Source organism: Periophthalmus magnuspinnatus, chromosome 8 (genome assembly GCF_009829125.3).
Source record: "Periophthalmus magnuspinnatus isolate fPerMag1 chromosome 8, fPerMag1.2.pri, whole genome shotgun sequence".
NCBI classification, from domain to species: Eukaryota; Metazoa; Chordata; class Actinopteri; order Gobiiformes; family Gobiidae; genus Periophthalmus; species Periophthalmus magnuspinnatus.
In genome coordinates, this window is record NC_047133.1 from 18,412,470 (window position 1) to 18,427,624 (window position 15,155).

The following is a 15,155-nucleotide window of genomic DNA, read 5'->3' on the forward strand; positions in this document are numbered from 1 at the left end:
GACCATCACGCATCCTCACGCATCCTCACGCATCTCCAGAACCCAACATGAAACGGGTGTGGTCCCATTTAAACATTTTATCTGTGTGTATGTTCTGCACAGACTGTCACTCCACCATTGCGCACATAAATACCGCGGACCGCCCGGTGTTGTTGTGTTTTCCGTTCGGTTTGGACACCACCTCCTCGTGATACCGGCCCTCCCCGGCTCCCTCCCTCCTCTCCCGCATCATTCTGCAGTGCCACGCCGCGCTAACATCACTCCGTGAGCTCATGGCTGCCGCTAGTGACAAAAACAAAACACTCAGCTGGTGTCGGTACGGCGCGTAAAATGGAAAAGCCTTTACCCGCTCGGTCCGGTCCGTGGCGCGTCGCTGCCCGTGTTTACGTCTCTCCCGGGGCGCAGGTGCTTGGTTCCTTGGCTCTGGTGTCTCTTTCCTTCCCTGGTTCCTCGCCGCTGAAGGGATGCCTCTTCAGCCCCATCCTCCCTCTCTCTCTCGCGGCCCCTCCCCTGCGCGCTCTCCTCGCCTGCGCTCAGCCTGCATCAGAGAATAGATGATGGAGGAGAAATACAACGAAATTAAATACTAAAAACTAAGTAAACCCGGATATTATGCTGGTTTTAACAGTTCGAATATGTTTATTTAGATTTTAGCATAAGAACTTTGCCATTTCTGTAATACTAACCCAAGTTAACAAGGAAACACTAGGCCTATGTTTGTACCTTCAATACAATATTTAAGTGTAACAGTTTCATATATATCTGTATAATTACACAAAATGGTGCTTTTGTTTATTACAATCTAGTTCATACCTACCGTTTTTTGTTTGATTTACTGTGCAGCCTTGGTCCTCCAGCCTCTTCTTCTGTGTTTTTGTTTCTTCTTCGTGTGACGTTGCCTTGCCCTTAGTATAAATTCCTTCCTTTGCTTCCCTTTGTAAATCCAGTATTGGGAAGAGGTCAGTCATCTAATCTCATGATCTAAATGTCTGCACTCTGAGGACTTGAGACCGGCCTTCTGCCCAGAGTCAAAAAAGCAGGACTAAACCAGGACTAAACCAGGACTAAACCAGGACTAATCATGGGGAATCAGTGTTTCAGTTAAAACCTGGAACAGTCTTCCTGAGAATGTGAGACAGGCCTCTACTTTGACAATGTTTAAATCCAGGCTCAAGCGGTTCTGTTTATCTGTGCATGTGACTGAAAGGGTTTTATTCCGCACTTTTCTCTTTTAATGTTAATGTTAATGTTCTTTATGATTTATTTATGTTTTGATTTGTGTGATTTTAATGTCTTTCTTATTTTGAATTACTTTGTGTCCAGATTGTGCTATACAAATAAACTTGCCTTTTGTTATTATTTTTTCCTTTATTTACATCCACACTTATATTTTACTTGTATTTAAGTTGATATTGATCTCTGATGTTGCTCCCTTCTTCACTTTTATTCATGTGAACAAGTGTGGGGAGATGCTAACTCTGTCCATTATCTCTCCTGTAGTTTGGATTGGACCAATAAACAGCGGCACATGTTGATCCTATTTTGTACTATTGTGAACCAGATTAAACGAGGAGTACCTCCAAAGGTTCCCACTGTGTCCCATGGCTCCTTAATGCATCACAAACTGCACAAAACAACACAACGCAGAAATCCAACCGGTCACATAACCTGTATAAACTTTATAGCCCTATGACAAATTGAAAAAACTGGAAGCTTTTGGTTATTTTGAATGAAAAACTGGACACACTGGTGCCACTAATGCACTTTAATAATCTGGTGATAAACATTTACACTCACACCTGCTCCTGTTTTTAATGTTTTAAATGGACATAGGTAGTTATTTTGCTTGTACATGTTTTAGCCATTCTGTTGTTTGTGGGTTTTTGTTTTGTTTAGGAGTTTTTTTAGCTCCTAAGTGCCTAAAAGCAGGATTTGGCAGCTCGCCTCTAAATAAATCTGCCTCTGTTTAAGTGGTCAGTGAGTCAATCCAGGTTCACGCTGGCTCTTCAGTCAACTACCATCTGTTATAGAGGGTTGGTTTGTTTTGTTGTTTTTTGTTTGTGTTTTGTTTTGTTTTTTTAACCAAAATGCACAGTCACATTGTCTAAATACTGACTGTATTTTTTAAGATGCACTAAGACTGTATATATAAATGGACATAGCTAACCTGCTCGCCGCCGCGGTCCAAACAGGAAGTGATCATGAGCGCGTTTCCAATTCACTTTACTTCATTTGACTGGAGCCGGACACTTTGGGTTTCACATTCACTTAGTCCACTTGTTTATACAGTCTATGTTTTTGAGGGGGGTCTGCTGCCAACTTGTGTCATGGAGATATTATTGCTTTGCCTGGAATGTTCCACAGTATGGCATTAAGTCTATTTATGTATGTATTTATCATTTATTCAATAACATAATCATTTTTATTTATCGCTCTGAAAAAAATAAATAAAAAAAAAAACTTGAAAAACATGGATTCTAGCTGTGAGCGGGGTCTCCTCTCCATAGATCTGTCTTATAACCTATCTTGGTGGCGTCTTCATGGAGATAGATAAGTTAAATGCCATACAGTGGAGCATGCAGGTGAAGCAACAACATCCAGGAGACAACAAGGTAATTCCACCTCCTGAAAAGTTACACAGTGAATCTTTAACATGGTTGTATCGCGATGGTTTATGCTGTCCATGTAACGATATGCAAATCTCACGATATTCATTTCACGATACGATATTTGTTGTAGAGATGCTAACAGAATACACAACAGCGCCCCCAACCTCACTGTTAGCGCCACTACTTCCTGTCCAGTTTTATCTCTATGGGGGTTTTGCAGAGTCACGCTAAAATTAATAAATATTTAAAAATCAGGTAGTGGAAACGGAGCTGCGGGTGGGTTAGGGGTCAGGGGTCAGGGGTCAGAGGTTAGGGGGTTAGGGTTAGACAGTGGACAGGGAGCTGTGGGTGGACGTCACTGACAACATGTTAAACTCTACACAAATAAAATGAAGACTTCAGCAGAGACACAAGAGAGAGGTTTATGTCTCAATGCTAACGCTAATGCTAATTTTGAGGCTGAATAAATATTTAAAAAAAAACACATCACAAACTGAAATATTGTACATATAAAACAATCAGGTAGTCTTTATATTAATTCATTTGAGAGATTGTTTATTTTATGTTTTCTGATTTAAATGATATGACTGATGTGTTCGAAAGAGTTAAGACAGAAAAGTTTTAACAGTCATGTCTTCATACTTTCTGCCCCGAAATGGAGCAAAGGATCATGGTCTACGTAGTTCCCTCTGTTTTCAGGCAGTGTTTTAGTCAATACTGCAACAAACCAATGCATTATTATTTTGCATGGGGCTAGCGATTTGGACAGTAAATAAGTCCTATATGGACTACAGAGCCGTTTTGAAGGCTCACAGAGAATCAGTGAGGTTCCACATGGATATAGAACATTTTACACAAATCAACACTACAACTTTTCCCAAATGTGCCTTTGAAAAGAAAGGACCTCCCCCTTAACAGTGACACCACAAAGAAAGCGCGGTTTGGAACATTTAGAGCATAGGTGGGCAAACTTTTTGACAGACGGGCCACAGTGGGTTCTAAAATTTGACAGAGGGGCCGGGCCAGTATATATATATATATATATATATATATATATATATATATATATATATATATATATATATATATATATATATATATATATATATATATATATAAAAATTAGAGATTTGGCCTGTAACACGTAGCACATTGACTCATTGTTTTGAATGCCTTGATACTTGACTCTTGAATCGCTGTTTGCTGGTGAATTTTTTTTTGCTGAGTCTGTAAATTGGCTGCCAACCTCTGAGCCATAACCGCCCGTTCCTGCGTTGACTGCTTGCTAGCGTAGTTGGCGTTTCTTGACATATTAGGCATACAGCCTTTGATCGGACATCAATGAAAAAATATTTTGTTGTCGACTCCATATTAAACACCATCCACTTTTCTTTTCTTTGATAAGCTCATTTTTGCAGAAGGGCTGATAAGAGAAGAAGAAAGTAATACACGCGAACAAGGTTGATGTAGCTGAGGTGTGCCATCTTTTGGGGAAACGTTGGCATTACAGAAAGGTAAATTGAACAAGGATTAACCTTACCTATTTTAATATAATTTGGTCACATTTGGCGGGCCGGATTAATAAACCCAACGGGCCGTGTGTGGCCCCTGAGCCTGGCTGGTTTAGAGGCAAACGTGGGCGGGGCCAAATAAGGTCAATAAAGTAAAAGAAAAAAATGTATTCTGTCAACTAAACAAAAGTTTTAGACTGAAGACGTTGAACAGGAATGGAAGGGTTAGACATCATCAAACTCCTATTTATAACTCCTCCTCCATCCTCAGACTTAAATCAAAACAAGGAAAACAGTAGTGCTAGCAAGTATGCTAATATGTGTGAGAGCAGCCATTAGGGGCCTGAATGATTATGCAAAACATGACTCAGGCACAGTTCACATTTAGACCTAGCTAACAAACAAATAAATGTGTTAGTTTCAGTGTAGTTAACTCCTCCCTTCAGACGGATATAAGGCAGTGTCCAGTAGTAAACTGAAGAAGTGGTTTGGATGAGCAGCCAAATGTTTTTACTCTTACAATGTTTTGTCCAGTTGACAGAATTCAATTTTTCTTTTGCAATGGATCAGACCTGGATGACTGAGGGATTACACAGACAGTACAGTATAAAGACAATCAGCATTTGCTCACGATTCAAATCTGGCCAAGCACTTTTGGTTGTTGTATCAACTGTCGAGACACTGAAGCCGTAACACTATCATGTGTTACATTCAATACACATCCACATGTGAAGCCGTGTGAATCCATTTCCGCCTTTAGCCGGTCTCAAGTCACACTCACACTTGTTAATTCATTTTGCCTAATGCAGAGTGCAGTCACTGTGGGTACATTCATCAAGGGTTTCCGGGCAGTCTCCAGTGTCAGTTTACAGGTGCCAAAAGACATCGACAAAGTGCGGCCATTTAGCTAATAAGAAACTGGATCATATCTCATCCCAATAATATGTCTATGGGTTTCAGAGTAATGAAAAACACTACAGCAATTAGCAATTAGCAGTTCAAAACTAAAAAAAATATCTTTACTTATATCTTTTGAATTGTGAAAAGTACTCAAAATGGCCCCTATGAAGCAGAGCCGAAAACCATAAATGCAAATAATAATAATAATAATAATAAATGATTACTATTATTTATTTATTTATTATTTCTATCCAAACTGAAGTCTTCATCATCATTTCATTTCAGCTTTAACGTGGTAGTAGCTGGTCTGTTTCTTTGAACCTTGAAATCAGATGTTTACAGTTGGTTTTGTGTGGTTTGTGGGGTCGTGGAGTGGACACTGTGGGACTCCCAGACGACCAGGTCACAGCTGGAGCACAGTCTATGAATATATAGGTATTATAATGTGTCCATATAATGTCCAACTGGTTACACAACTGATCAATGAACAGTGTGTAAACCAGAGCAAAAATATATAGTCAAAAACAACTAAAACAGTAATAAAAATCTGAACTGCCACTGATTTTATAATGTATTACAGTATACACGTTATGAGTTAGGTAACAATGGTCCTGATCTACTTCTTGTTCTTCCTCCTCTTCTTCTTTTTCTTCCTCCTCTTCTTCTTCTTCTTCTTCTTCTTCATCTTCTTCTCCACCTAATTTATATATTAAATTTCAGTTAAATAAACACAGCAGAAAAAAAGGTTTACCCTCACCTATTTTAATATCATTTGGTCACATTTGGTGGGTCGGATTATTAAACCCAATGGACCGTGTGTGGGCCGCAGTTTGCCCATGTCTGGACTAGACCCAAGAACTCACTGTATTACAACAAAAATCTGCATTTGAACAATATTCATTTTATCTGCCCCCATCTGTAGTGAAGATTATTGGCCTATAAAGTGTTGGGACGTCTGAAACAAAGCATTATCTTGAATGCCACACCATGAAACATTTCAGGCAATTCAATAACATCTCCATGGAGACCAGTTTTGACAGATCGGTCACCAGAAAGATTACTTAGTGCGTCTTTAAGCTTTAAATTCTGAAATGCATTAACATTAACAGCCTGAGGTATCATCAAAACAAGCAAACACGTCAAGCAAAAATGTCATTACCTCCTCAAAAACAGACCTAGAGTTGTGTTTTGTTTCATTCACACATGTCAACTCTTTATTATCAGTCTGTCTAGATCTCCAAACCTCAAAATGCTCTGTTCCACTTTGTGATGTCATGAAGTGGTAGTTTTCAAGTTAACAACTACTTTTTACCTTTAGTTCAGTAGAAATTGGTGATTCCAGGTCTGAAATCATCCAAATAATTCTAGTGAAGGTTTATGGAGTTTGAAGACACAGTTGAGTACTTCCTGTATTACCTCATGACATCACAAGGTGGAACAGTTTGAGCCTAAATCTGCAGTTTTTGTGTGAATGAAACAAAACACAAGTGCAGGTGTTTGTGATGAGGAAACATTATAACATAGATCAGAAAACGGCGCAGTCTGGGCCCTTTAAATGGTGTTTTATGGGCCATATGCTGCTCATTTAAACTTATCGAGTTCTGTTTGGACACTCAAATCTCCATATTGTTTCTGTAGCAGAGTGAACACAAAGGGAGAGGAGAGGCAGAGAAGCAGATGGGACCGTCCCGTGATTAGCATGAGAAAGAGGAAGATGAGAGTGCGAGACAGGGGGAGCAGGAGGGGAAGGGACAGCAGGGCTGTCCCGGGATGTTAAGATGCTGTTTTTGTCTGTAGCTACACTTCACAGGACAAAGACAGGATCAGGAGAGGAGAGAGATGGACCCCGTTTGAACCCAGTCCCACAGGCTTTGAGTGAGGGAGGAGGGAGTAAAGGTGGAGAGGAGAGAGAGAGGGGAGTATCTGAGGACAAGCACAGCACAAAACTGTAGTAAAGCAGGACTAATAATAATAATGATGTGGTGCGACATTTAAGCTGATGAGTAATAACTGTAATCACACCAGATGAGCTTCAGTTTTAATCAAATTCTTAATGTCGTTACAATGTTCCATTTTTAAAACCATGGGTCATCAGTGAAACTTCTTCTCTACATAAGTGGGACGTGTGGAGTGGGACCACCAGGAGAGGGACAGGTGGACACTTTGATCACAGCCAATCAGCACAACATGTCAACAGGACACTGCAGAACTTTGAGTCCTGCTTTTGGTTTGTCCTAGTTTAGTCCTGGTTTGGTCCTCGTCCAGTCCTGGTTTAGTCTTGGTCCTACTCTTAGTCTAGTCCAGAATTAGTTCCTGGTTTCAGTAGTGGATGAAGTACTCCATTTTGTTACTTAAGTAAATGTACAGATAGTGGAACAAAGGAATACTCAAGTAAAAGTTTCAAATGAAAAAAATGTCAGATTTTGAGATCTAATGAAGCTTCAAATGTAAATACAAAGTAATTCAAAATGTATTTTTGTTTTTGCTCAAACTACAAACATGTTAAAAAAAAAAAAAAAAACCCTGAGCATTTTCAGCAGATCTCAAACTATAATAAAAAATACTTTATTAAAAATACAAATTCAAGCCTGCTATAGTTTCAGTTCTCTATGGTATATTGTGTTGTAGTATTTATTAAACCAGGCTAATAAAACAAGTAAACCAGACTTATTAAACCAGGACTAGGACTAAAACCACATCAAGCAATGCTAATCCAGGCTAATACTGAACCAATTTAATACAGTTCTCAATGTGCGAACAGTAGAATTTAAATCAGACCTATTGTGCTTGTGTCTCTATTGTTATAATCTCTGACACCCTGTGGATCATTATGTTATAGTTTGCACATTTAAAATGGCAATATTCATCTAAAAAAACTTGATCAAAGAAACAAATCCGCTGACTTCCATGTTAGAAAACAACAGTGTCCAGTGGGAGCTGACATCACCATAAACATCATCACAATAAAGAGCTGTGGAGGTGACGGCGCCCCCTATAGATAGCTGCACTTCACACTAGAAACTTTTTTTTTTTTTTTTCCATTTCTGCCAAAATGTCTACACTACGCTGCCAAACCCTACGAGTATCACTGATTAAGAAAATAAAACTGGAGAGCGAAGTGGGTACGTCACAATGGAGGTGAAAACGGGGACTGACTGGTAAAATGGCGTCTTGTAAATAAATGATTAAAGATTAAACTCAAACATGAATTACTCCAAAACCAGTGTCAGAGGGTCAATGAGAAGGAACCAATTATAACATGGTTAAAAAAAAGTCTCTAAAAAGTCCATTTTGCAGAATAGTTTTGGTCTAAAGCTGCTCGTCTTTCCCCGTTGCCTCGTTAGGAGACTGTATTTGTTGAAGTTCTCCTCTGGCTCTGCTCTGTCCTGTGTCTGTGGCTCGATGCTGATTCGATTGCTGGTCCATTCCCTCAGCAGCAGCGGCTCAAATGACTGTGAGGGAGAGAGGGCCCATTAAAGGCTCCATCAGTCTAAGGGCCCATATATGCAGACTGGGCCGGACACCGCATTAGACCATATACTGTGTCATATAAATACTCATCATTTCTGCAGTCACTCCATGAACTCATCGAGCATTTATCCAGACACAGAACTAAGAGGTTTGGAGGCTGTGGATTAAAACTAGAGTGATGGAAAATAAAACAAAAAAACATTAAAGGTCTATGCAAAATGGACTCATGTCATGTTATAATGATATTATCTCCTCAAAAACAGACCTGGAGTTTTGTTTTATTTCACTCACAAATGCTGGAGTAACACTTTATTATTAGTCTGTATACATCTCCAAAGCTCAAAATGCTCTGTTCCACCTTGTGATGTCATGAAGTTATACTTTTGAAGTTAACAGCTCCTTTTACCTTTAGTTCGGTAGAGATTGGAAATTCCAGGGCTGAAATTATCATGATTCTAGTGAAGGTGTGTGGAGTTTAAAAACACAGTGGAGCACTTCCTGTATTACCACATGATGACATCACAAGGTGGAACAGAGTGTTTTCAGTGTGAGGGAAGAACTCAGCCTAATTGAATAACTCTGTGTCCAGACTCTGACTGGATGCTCGTGTCGTCAGGAGAAAAGTAGAAGCTGCATCAGCGCTCACTCTGACCCAGTGTCTGAGATTAAGCCCTGAGCAAAGCCCCTTTATCCAAAAACAAATCTGCTCTGAAGAAAACTACTCCTCTGAGAGAAGAGAGAGACAAGAGAGAGAGAAGAAAGAGAAGAAAACTATTCCTCTGAGAGAAGAGAGACAAGAGAGAGAGAAGAAAGAGAAGAAAACTACTCCTCTGAGAGAAGAGAGAGACAAGAGAGAGAGAAGAAAGAGAAGAAAACTACTCCTCTGAGAGAAGAGAGAGACAAGAGAGAGAGAAGAAAGAGAAGAAAACTACTCCTCTGAGAGAAGAGAGAGACAAGAGAGAGAGAGAAGAAAGAGAAGAAAACTACTCCTCTGAGAGAAGAGAGAGACAAGAGAGAGAGAAGAAAGAGAAGAAAACTACTCCTCTGAGAGAAGAGAGAGACAAGAGAGAGAGAAGAAAGAGAAGAAAACTACTCCTCTGAGAGAAGAGAGAGACAAGAGAGAGAGAGAAGAAAGAGAAGAAAACTACTCCTCTGAGAGAAGAGAGAGACAAGAGAGAGAGAAGAAAGAGAAGAAAACTATTCCTCTGAGAGAAGAGAGAGACGAGAGAGAGAGAGGAAAGAGAAGAAAACTACTCCTCTGAGAGAAGAGAGAGACAAGAGAGAGAGAAGAAAGAGAAGAAAACTACTCCTCTGAGAGAAGAGAGAGACAAGAGAGAGAGAGAAGAAAGAGAAGAAAACTACTCCTCTGAGAGAAGAGAGAGACAAGAGAGAGAGAAGAAAGAGAAGAAAACTACTCCTCTGAGAGAAGAGAGAGACAAGAGAGAGAGAAGAAAGAGAAGAAAACTATTCCTCTGAGAGAAGAGAGAGACGAGAGAGAGAGAGGAAAGAGAAGAAAACTACTCCTCTGAGAGAAGAGAGACAAGAGAGAGAGAGAAGAAAGAGAAGAAAACTACTCCTCTGAGAGAAGAGAGAGACAAGAGAGAGAGAGAAGAAAGAGAAGAAAACTACTCCTCTGAGAGAAGAGAGAGACAAGAGAGAGAGAAGAAAGAGAAGAAAACTACTCCTCTGAGAGAAGAGAGAGACAAGAGAGAGAGAAGAAAGAGAAGAAAACTACTCCTCTGAGAGAAGAGAGAGACAAGAGAGAGAGAGAAGAAAGAGAAGAAAACTACTCCTCTGAGAGAAGAGAGAGACAAGAGAGAGAGAAGAAAGAGAAGAAAACTATTCCTCTGAGAGAAGAGAGAGACGAGAGAGAGAGAGGAAAGAGAAGAAAACTACTCCTCTGAGAGAAGAGAGAGACAAGAGAGAGAGAAGAAAGAGAAGAAAACTACTCCTCTGAGAGAAGAGAGAGACAAGAGAGAGAGAGAAGAAAGAGAAGAAAACTACTCCTCTGAGAGAAGAGAGAGACAAGAGAGAGAGAAGAAAGAGAAGAAAACTACTCCTCTGAGAGAAGAGAGAGACAAGAGAGAGAGAAGAAAGAGAAGAAAACTATTCCTCTGAGAGAAGAGAGAGACGAGAGAGAGAGAGGAAAGAGAAGAAAACTACTCCTCTGAGAGAAGAGAGACAAGAGAGAGAGAGAAGAAAGAGAAGAAAACTACTCATCTGAGAGAAGAGAGAGACAAGAGAGAGAGAGAAGAAAGAGAAGAAAACTACTCCTCTGAGAGAAGAGAGAGACAAGAGAGAGAGAGAAGAAAGAGAAGAAAACTATTCCTCTGAGAGAAGAGAGAGACGAGAGAGAGAGAGGAAAGAGAAGAAAACTACTCCTCTGAGAGAAGAGAGACAAGAGAGAGAGAGAAGAAAGAGAAGAAAACTACTCCTCTGAGAGAAGAGAGAGAAAGAGAAGACAACTACTCCTCTGAGAGAAGAGACAAGAGAGAGAGAGAAGAAAGAGAAGACAACTACTCCTCTGAGAGAGAAAAGAGAAAAAGAAGGGAGAGCAAGAGAGAAGAGAAAGAAAGAAGAGAGAGAGAAGAGAGAGAGGAGAGAGAGAAGAGAAGAAAGAAGACAACTGCTCCTCTAACAGAGAAAAGAAAGAAGGAAGAGAGAGAGAGAGAGAAGAAAGAGAGAGAGATAGAAGAGAGGAGAAGATAACTGCTCCTCTGGGCATAAGGACACATAACTACAGAGATGGGGATAAAAGAGAAGAGAGAAGCAGAAAGAAGGGGAAGAGAAACGAGAGTGAGAGAGAATAGAGAAGGGAAAAACTGCTCCTCATGACATAAGGAGACATTACTAGAGAGAGAGAAAGGGGAAGAAAGAGAGAGACAGAGAGAAGAGAGAGGAAGAGAAAGGGCTAGGAGAGAGGGGAAGAAAGTGAGAGAGAGAAACAAAGCAAGAGAAAGGGGGAAAGAGAAGACTGCTTCCCATGACATAAGGAGACATCACTACAGCTAGAGCGAGGAAGAAAGAGTAAGAAAGAGAGGGAGAAGAGGAGAAAAGTGAGAGAACAGAGAAGAAAGAGAGAGGAGCGAGATATAAAAAAGAAAACGAGAAGAGAGAGTGTATGAAAGATAGAAGAGCGACAGAGTGTAACGACTACACTCTAAAACATATGAAACCATAAAAACAGTTTGAACAGAACCAGAATAAACGAACAGATGAAGTGTTTTTTGCTCCACATAAACTGTCTCCTCATCGACTCCGACACAACTCCAGACGTGTCACTTACGCCTTTTATTAAGTCCACACAGATTTATACAGATTTATTTCATCTTATTTACAAAACATTTTATCAACATGAGCATAAATACACAGAAGTACGAGCTTTATTGGCACATGTGGGAGAGACAGGATTCATTTCAAACACACCGTTTCACCCCAATCCCTTTAAAAACAGCCCCGAACAGGGATCCAGCCCTTTAAAAACAATTATAAGAATCAACTTTTTATCATTTTACATTTCAAAGATTTTCAGAAAGTGTTTAAGTAAACTTTAGACACGCTTTAGTGCAATGATTACAAAATACTATTCAAAAACTCTCATGATTGAAGTATAAAAAAAGGACTAGAGTAGAAAATCAGAGTGAGTTACACTGACATCTAGTGGTAAAAACAGCAACATTCAGCCTACAGACGTCATACATTGCAAACAGCACTACTTGTACTGTAGATGGATCAAGCAAAACAATATGACCACCCAGTGTACTGTATAATGTAATATAACAATATATATAACAGCATTCCCTTATTGTGCACATCTGGACAAAAGTTCCTACATGAGCTTTAGTTCAGCCATTACAATGAACCGTTTAACTCCAAGGACATATTTTAGCTTTACCTTGAATGTTCCGCTGCAGTTTGGCAAGAAGACTCCATTGTATCCATGGAGACGAGCAAGTAACATCACATGGTCAAGTTACAGGTCAGATACGTGGAGAGGGGACTCCAATCGTAGTAAAAATGCTTTTTCGAGGTATTTCTAAGCACTAAAAACATGCATAATTGAATAAATGCAAAATGGTTAACTTCAATGCCATACTGTGGAATGTAACAGGGTCATGAAAGTTCCATGTTGTGTCTTTAAAATATGTGGTTAAAATGTTTAAAGGGTCTCTAATCTCTGTTCTAACACTGTTTTCTCATCACAAACAGACCTGGAGTTGTGTTTTGTTTCATTCACACATGTTTTACACACAAACTCTGCAGATTTTCTTCTTTTCTAAAACGGAAAACACTCTGTTCCACCTTGTGATGTCATCATGTGGCAATACTGGAAGTGCTAAACTGTGTTTTTAAACTCCATACACCTTCAATAGAATCATTTGGATCATTTCAGTCCTGGAATTGCCAATATCTACTGAGCTAAAGCTTAAACGTAGCTGTTACCACTTCATGACATCACAAGGTGGAACAGAGCATTTCGAGCTTTGGAGATGTAGACAGACTAATAATAAAACACAACTCCAGGCCTGTTTTTGAGCAGGTAACAACATTATAACATGACTTAAAGCTACAAAAGTCAATTTTAAAATCGGTGGTTATGATGTTTTAAGTACATGGACACAATACTGGTAAGTTTTGTTTGATCAATGTACAGTACAATAACATAATAATATAAATGAATCTCTTTGGTATAAGATGCCAGCTTAAAAGTCCATACGCAAATTCCTTATTTTTAAGCATAAAATATATAATAAATAAAAATAAATCTTTTGAGGAAGATGAGGCTCTAAAGTCCAGAATGCTCCTTTCTGATTGGTCGATTTAAGTGTCCGTGAGTTTACTTTTTCGACTCTTCGCCAGGGAGAAAGTAGGGATTCTCATGTCCTTGGACTAGATAGGAGTAACGTGATGTATTTTTGCCTTTAAAAGTCTTCATGTCGCTGGGTTGAAGATCGTAGGAACCCGTCTAGAAAGAAAGACAAGTTATTACATATATATTTCAAAAAGCGCGCACAAAGAAATGCATGCAAACCGCTTCAAAACAGCCAAAAAAATCAACCCAATCAATCATTTAAACATGCCAATCCACCGCTACTGGATCATGGTATTCTCACACAGAAGAAATAAACCAAAATCAAAAATACACTCATAGTTTGCTGTCACCAAGAAACCCCGGGTGCAAATTATGTGTCATGTCTAAATCTGCCAGCAGGGGGCACCAAGGAAAATGAAAAGTCTCAAAGCAAAGCCGTGCCTTACCTTTTTCCATCCGGTGGGTTTTAGCTGAAATCAATAAAGCAACACTGGGAGTCAGGCCAAGCAGGGAGCATGGGGGAGGGGCTCTGAGCTAGTAGCTAGTAGCTGTTAGCTGTACTCTAAGTGTTAGCATGATTGGGTTAAGGGACTACTATGCACAGGTAACGTTACAACACATAATTGAAACAGGCATGGATTAGAGTGAGACGTTAGTACGTTCATGTAGATGCTGAAACAGACGTTAATCCCGTTCAACTATCTGACATTTATCTGTTATTTAGATAGATTAAAGCTGCAATATGTAACTTGGTAGGGGACCATAGACTGTATAAAAAAGTCAACTGAGTGAATGTGACGTCGCCCACAGCGTTCGGCTCCAGTCAAATGAAGCTCATCGAGGCTACAGCAGGTATAGCGGTCAAATGGGAGCAGAGTTTCACATTTGGAATTGTGACCGTGAGTATCATAGCAACCAAAGAGCCAATCCGGAGCGAAGGTGTTGCAGGTAACACCCCTTCCCACCTGCACCGCTGGTTTAGCATAGAGCGGGCACTTAGCAACCGCTCAATCAACCCTGTTGCTAACCCCGGGGAAAGACGGCACCTGATTTGTCTGTTGTTAATGTTCATATCTTGATTTACGGGCACGATAATGAAATAAAAATATCAGTATCATGTAGAGCAGGTTAATACTAACATTTTAAGACCAAAATGACGACAGTTTTTCAATACAAAGTGCTCACTTCCTATTTGAAATGCGGTAGCTAGCATGTTAGCTATGTCCATTTATATGAACTGTTTGTGTGGGGGATCCACCACCTGCTTGTCTCATAAACATTGTATTGCTTTGCCTGGAATTTTCCACAATATGGCATTAAACTTATCAAGTTACAGCCAGGTCAGATCTGTGGAGATGCGACCTTCCCCACAGTGAGAATACATGTATTTCTACACCCTACGCCCGTAAATGAACAAAACCAAAATAGATATGTTTGATGGCAGACAATGGAACATTTTAGGCAAAGCAGAAACATCTCCATGGAGAAAAGAGAGTGGCAAACCTTCCACCAGAAAAGTTCCATAGTGCAGCTTTAAATAAGTAATTGCTTTTATTGGCTGAACAAGTTGAACTCGGTCCAGTAAACTGCAAAACCAATAAGATTATACAGGATGTCCATAAAGTCTCTTTATATATTTTTTACATTTAATTACAAAGGCAAATGATAAAATAGATGAATTAGATTTGTTCTGTTGTGCTCAGTGGTTATAAACGTGTTTAATCGAATTGCATTTTTGTATTTCAGACATCCTATTGACTAAAGAGACATCCTTTTGACACCTAAGAAATGGCTACGTTTAGCACATTCACCAGATCTCACACCTCTAGATTTCTTTGTTTGGGGCTGTGT

General features: G+C 39.7%; 2 protein-coding genes across 5 annotated transcripts in view; both read right to left on the bottom strand.

Moving 5' to 3' along the window:
- mpp3a (MAGUK p55 scaffold protein 3a) overlaps window positions 1-457 on the bottom strand; it is a 36,352-nt gene extending 35,895 nt beyond the window's left edge. Inside the window, exon 1 of the mRNA XM_033971643.2 lies at window positions 347-457. The gene's annotated coding sequence lies outside the window, so the exon portion shown is untranslated. The remainder of the gene's footprint in view (window positions 1-346) is intronic.
- Window positions 458-11,774: 11,317 nt separating this feature from the next.
- si:ch211-198m17.1 (mucin-2) overlaps window positions 11,775-15,155 on the bottom strand; it is a 37,162-nt gene continuing 33,781 nt past the window's right edge. Inside the window, exons 13-14 of one of the 4 annotated variants that reach the window (XM_033971784.2) lie at window positions 13,751-13,774; window positions 11,775-13,457 (exon numbers count right to left, since the gene is read on the bottom strand). In XM_033971784.2, coding sequence (XP_033827675.1) covers window positions 13,329-13,457; window positions 13,751-13,774 — 153 coding nt within the window. In that variant the 3' untranslated portion in view covers window positions 11,775-13,328. The remainder of the gene's footprint in view (window positions 13,458-13,750; window positions 13,775-15,155) is intronic. The other 3 variants (XR_004541695.2, XM_033971785.2, XM_033971786.2) reach the window with 3 other exon arrangements.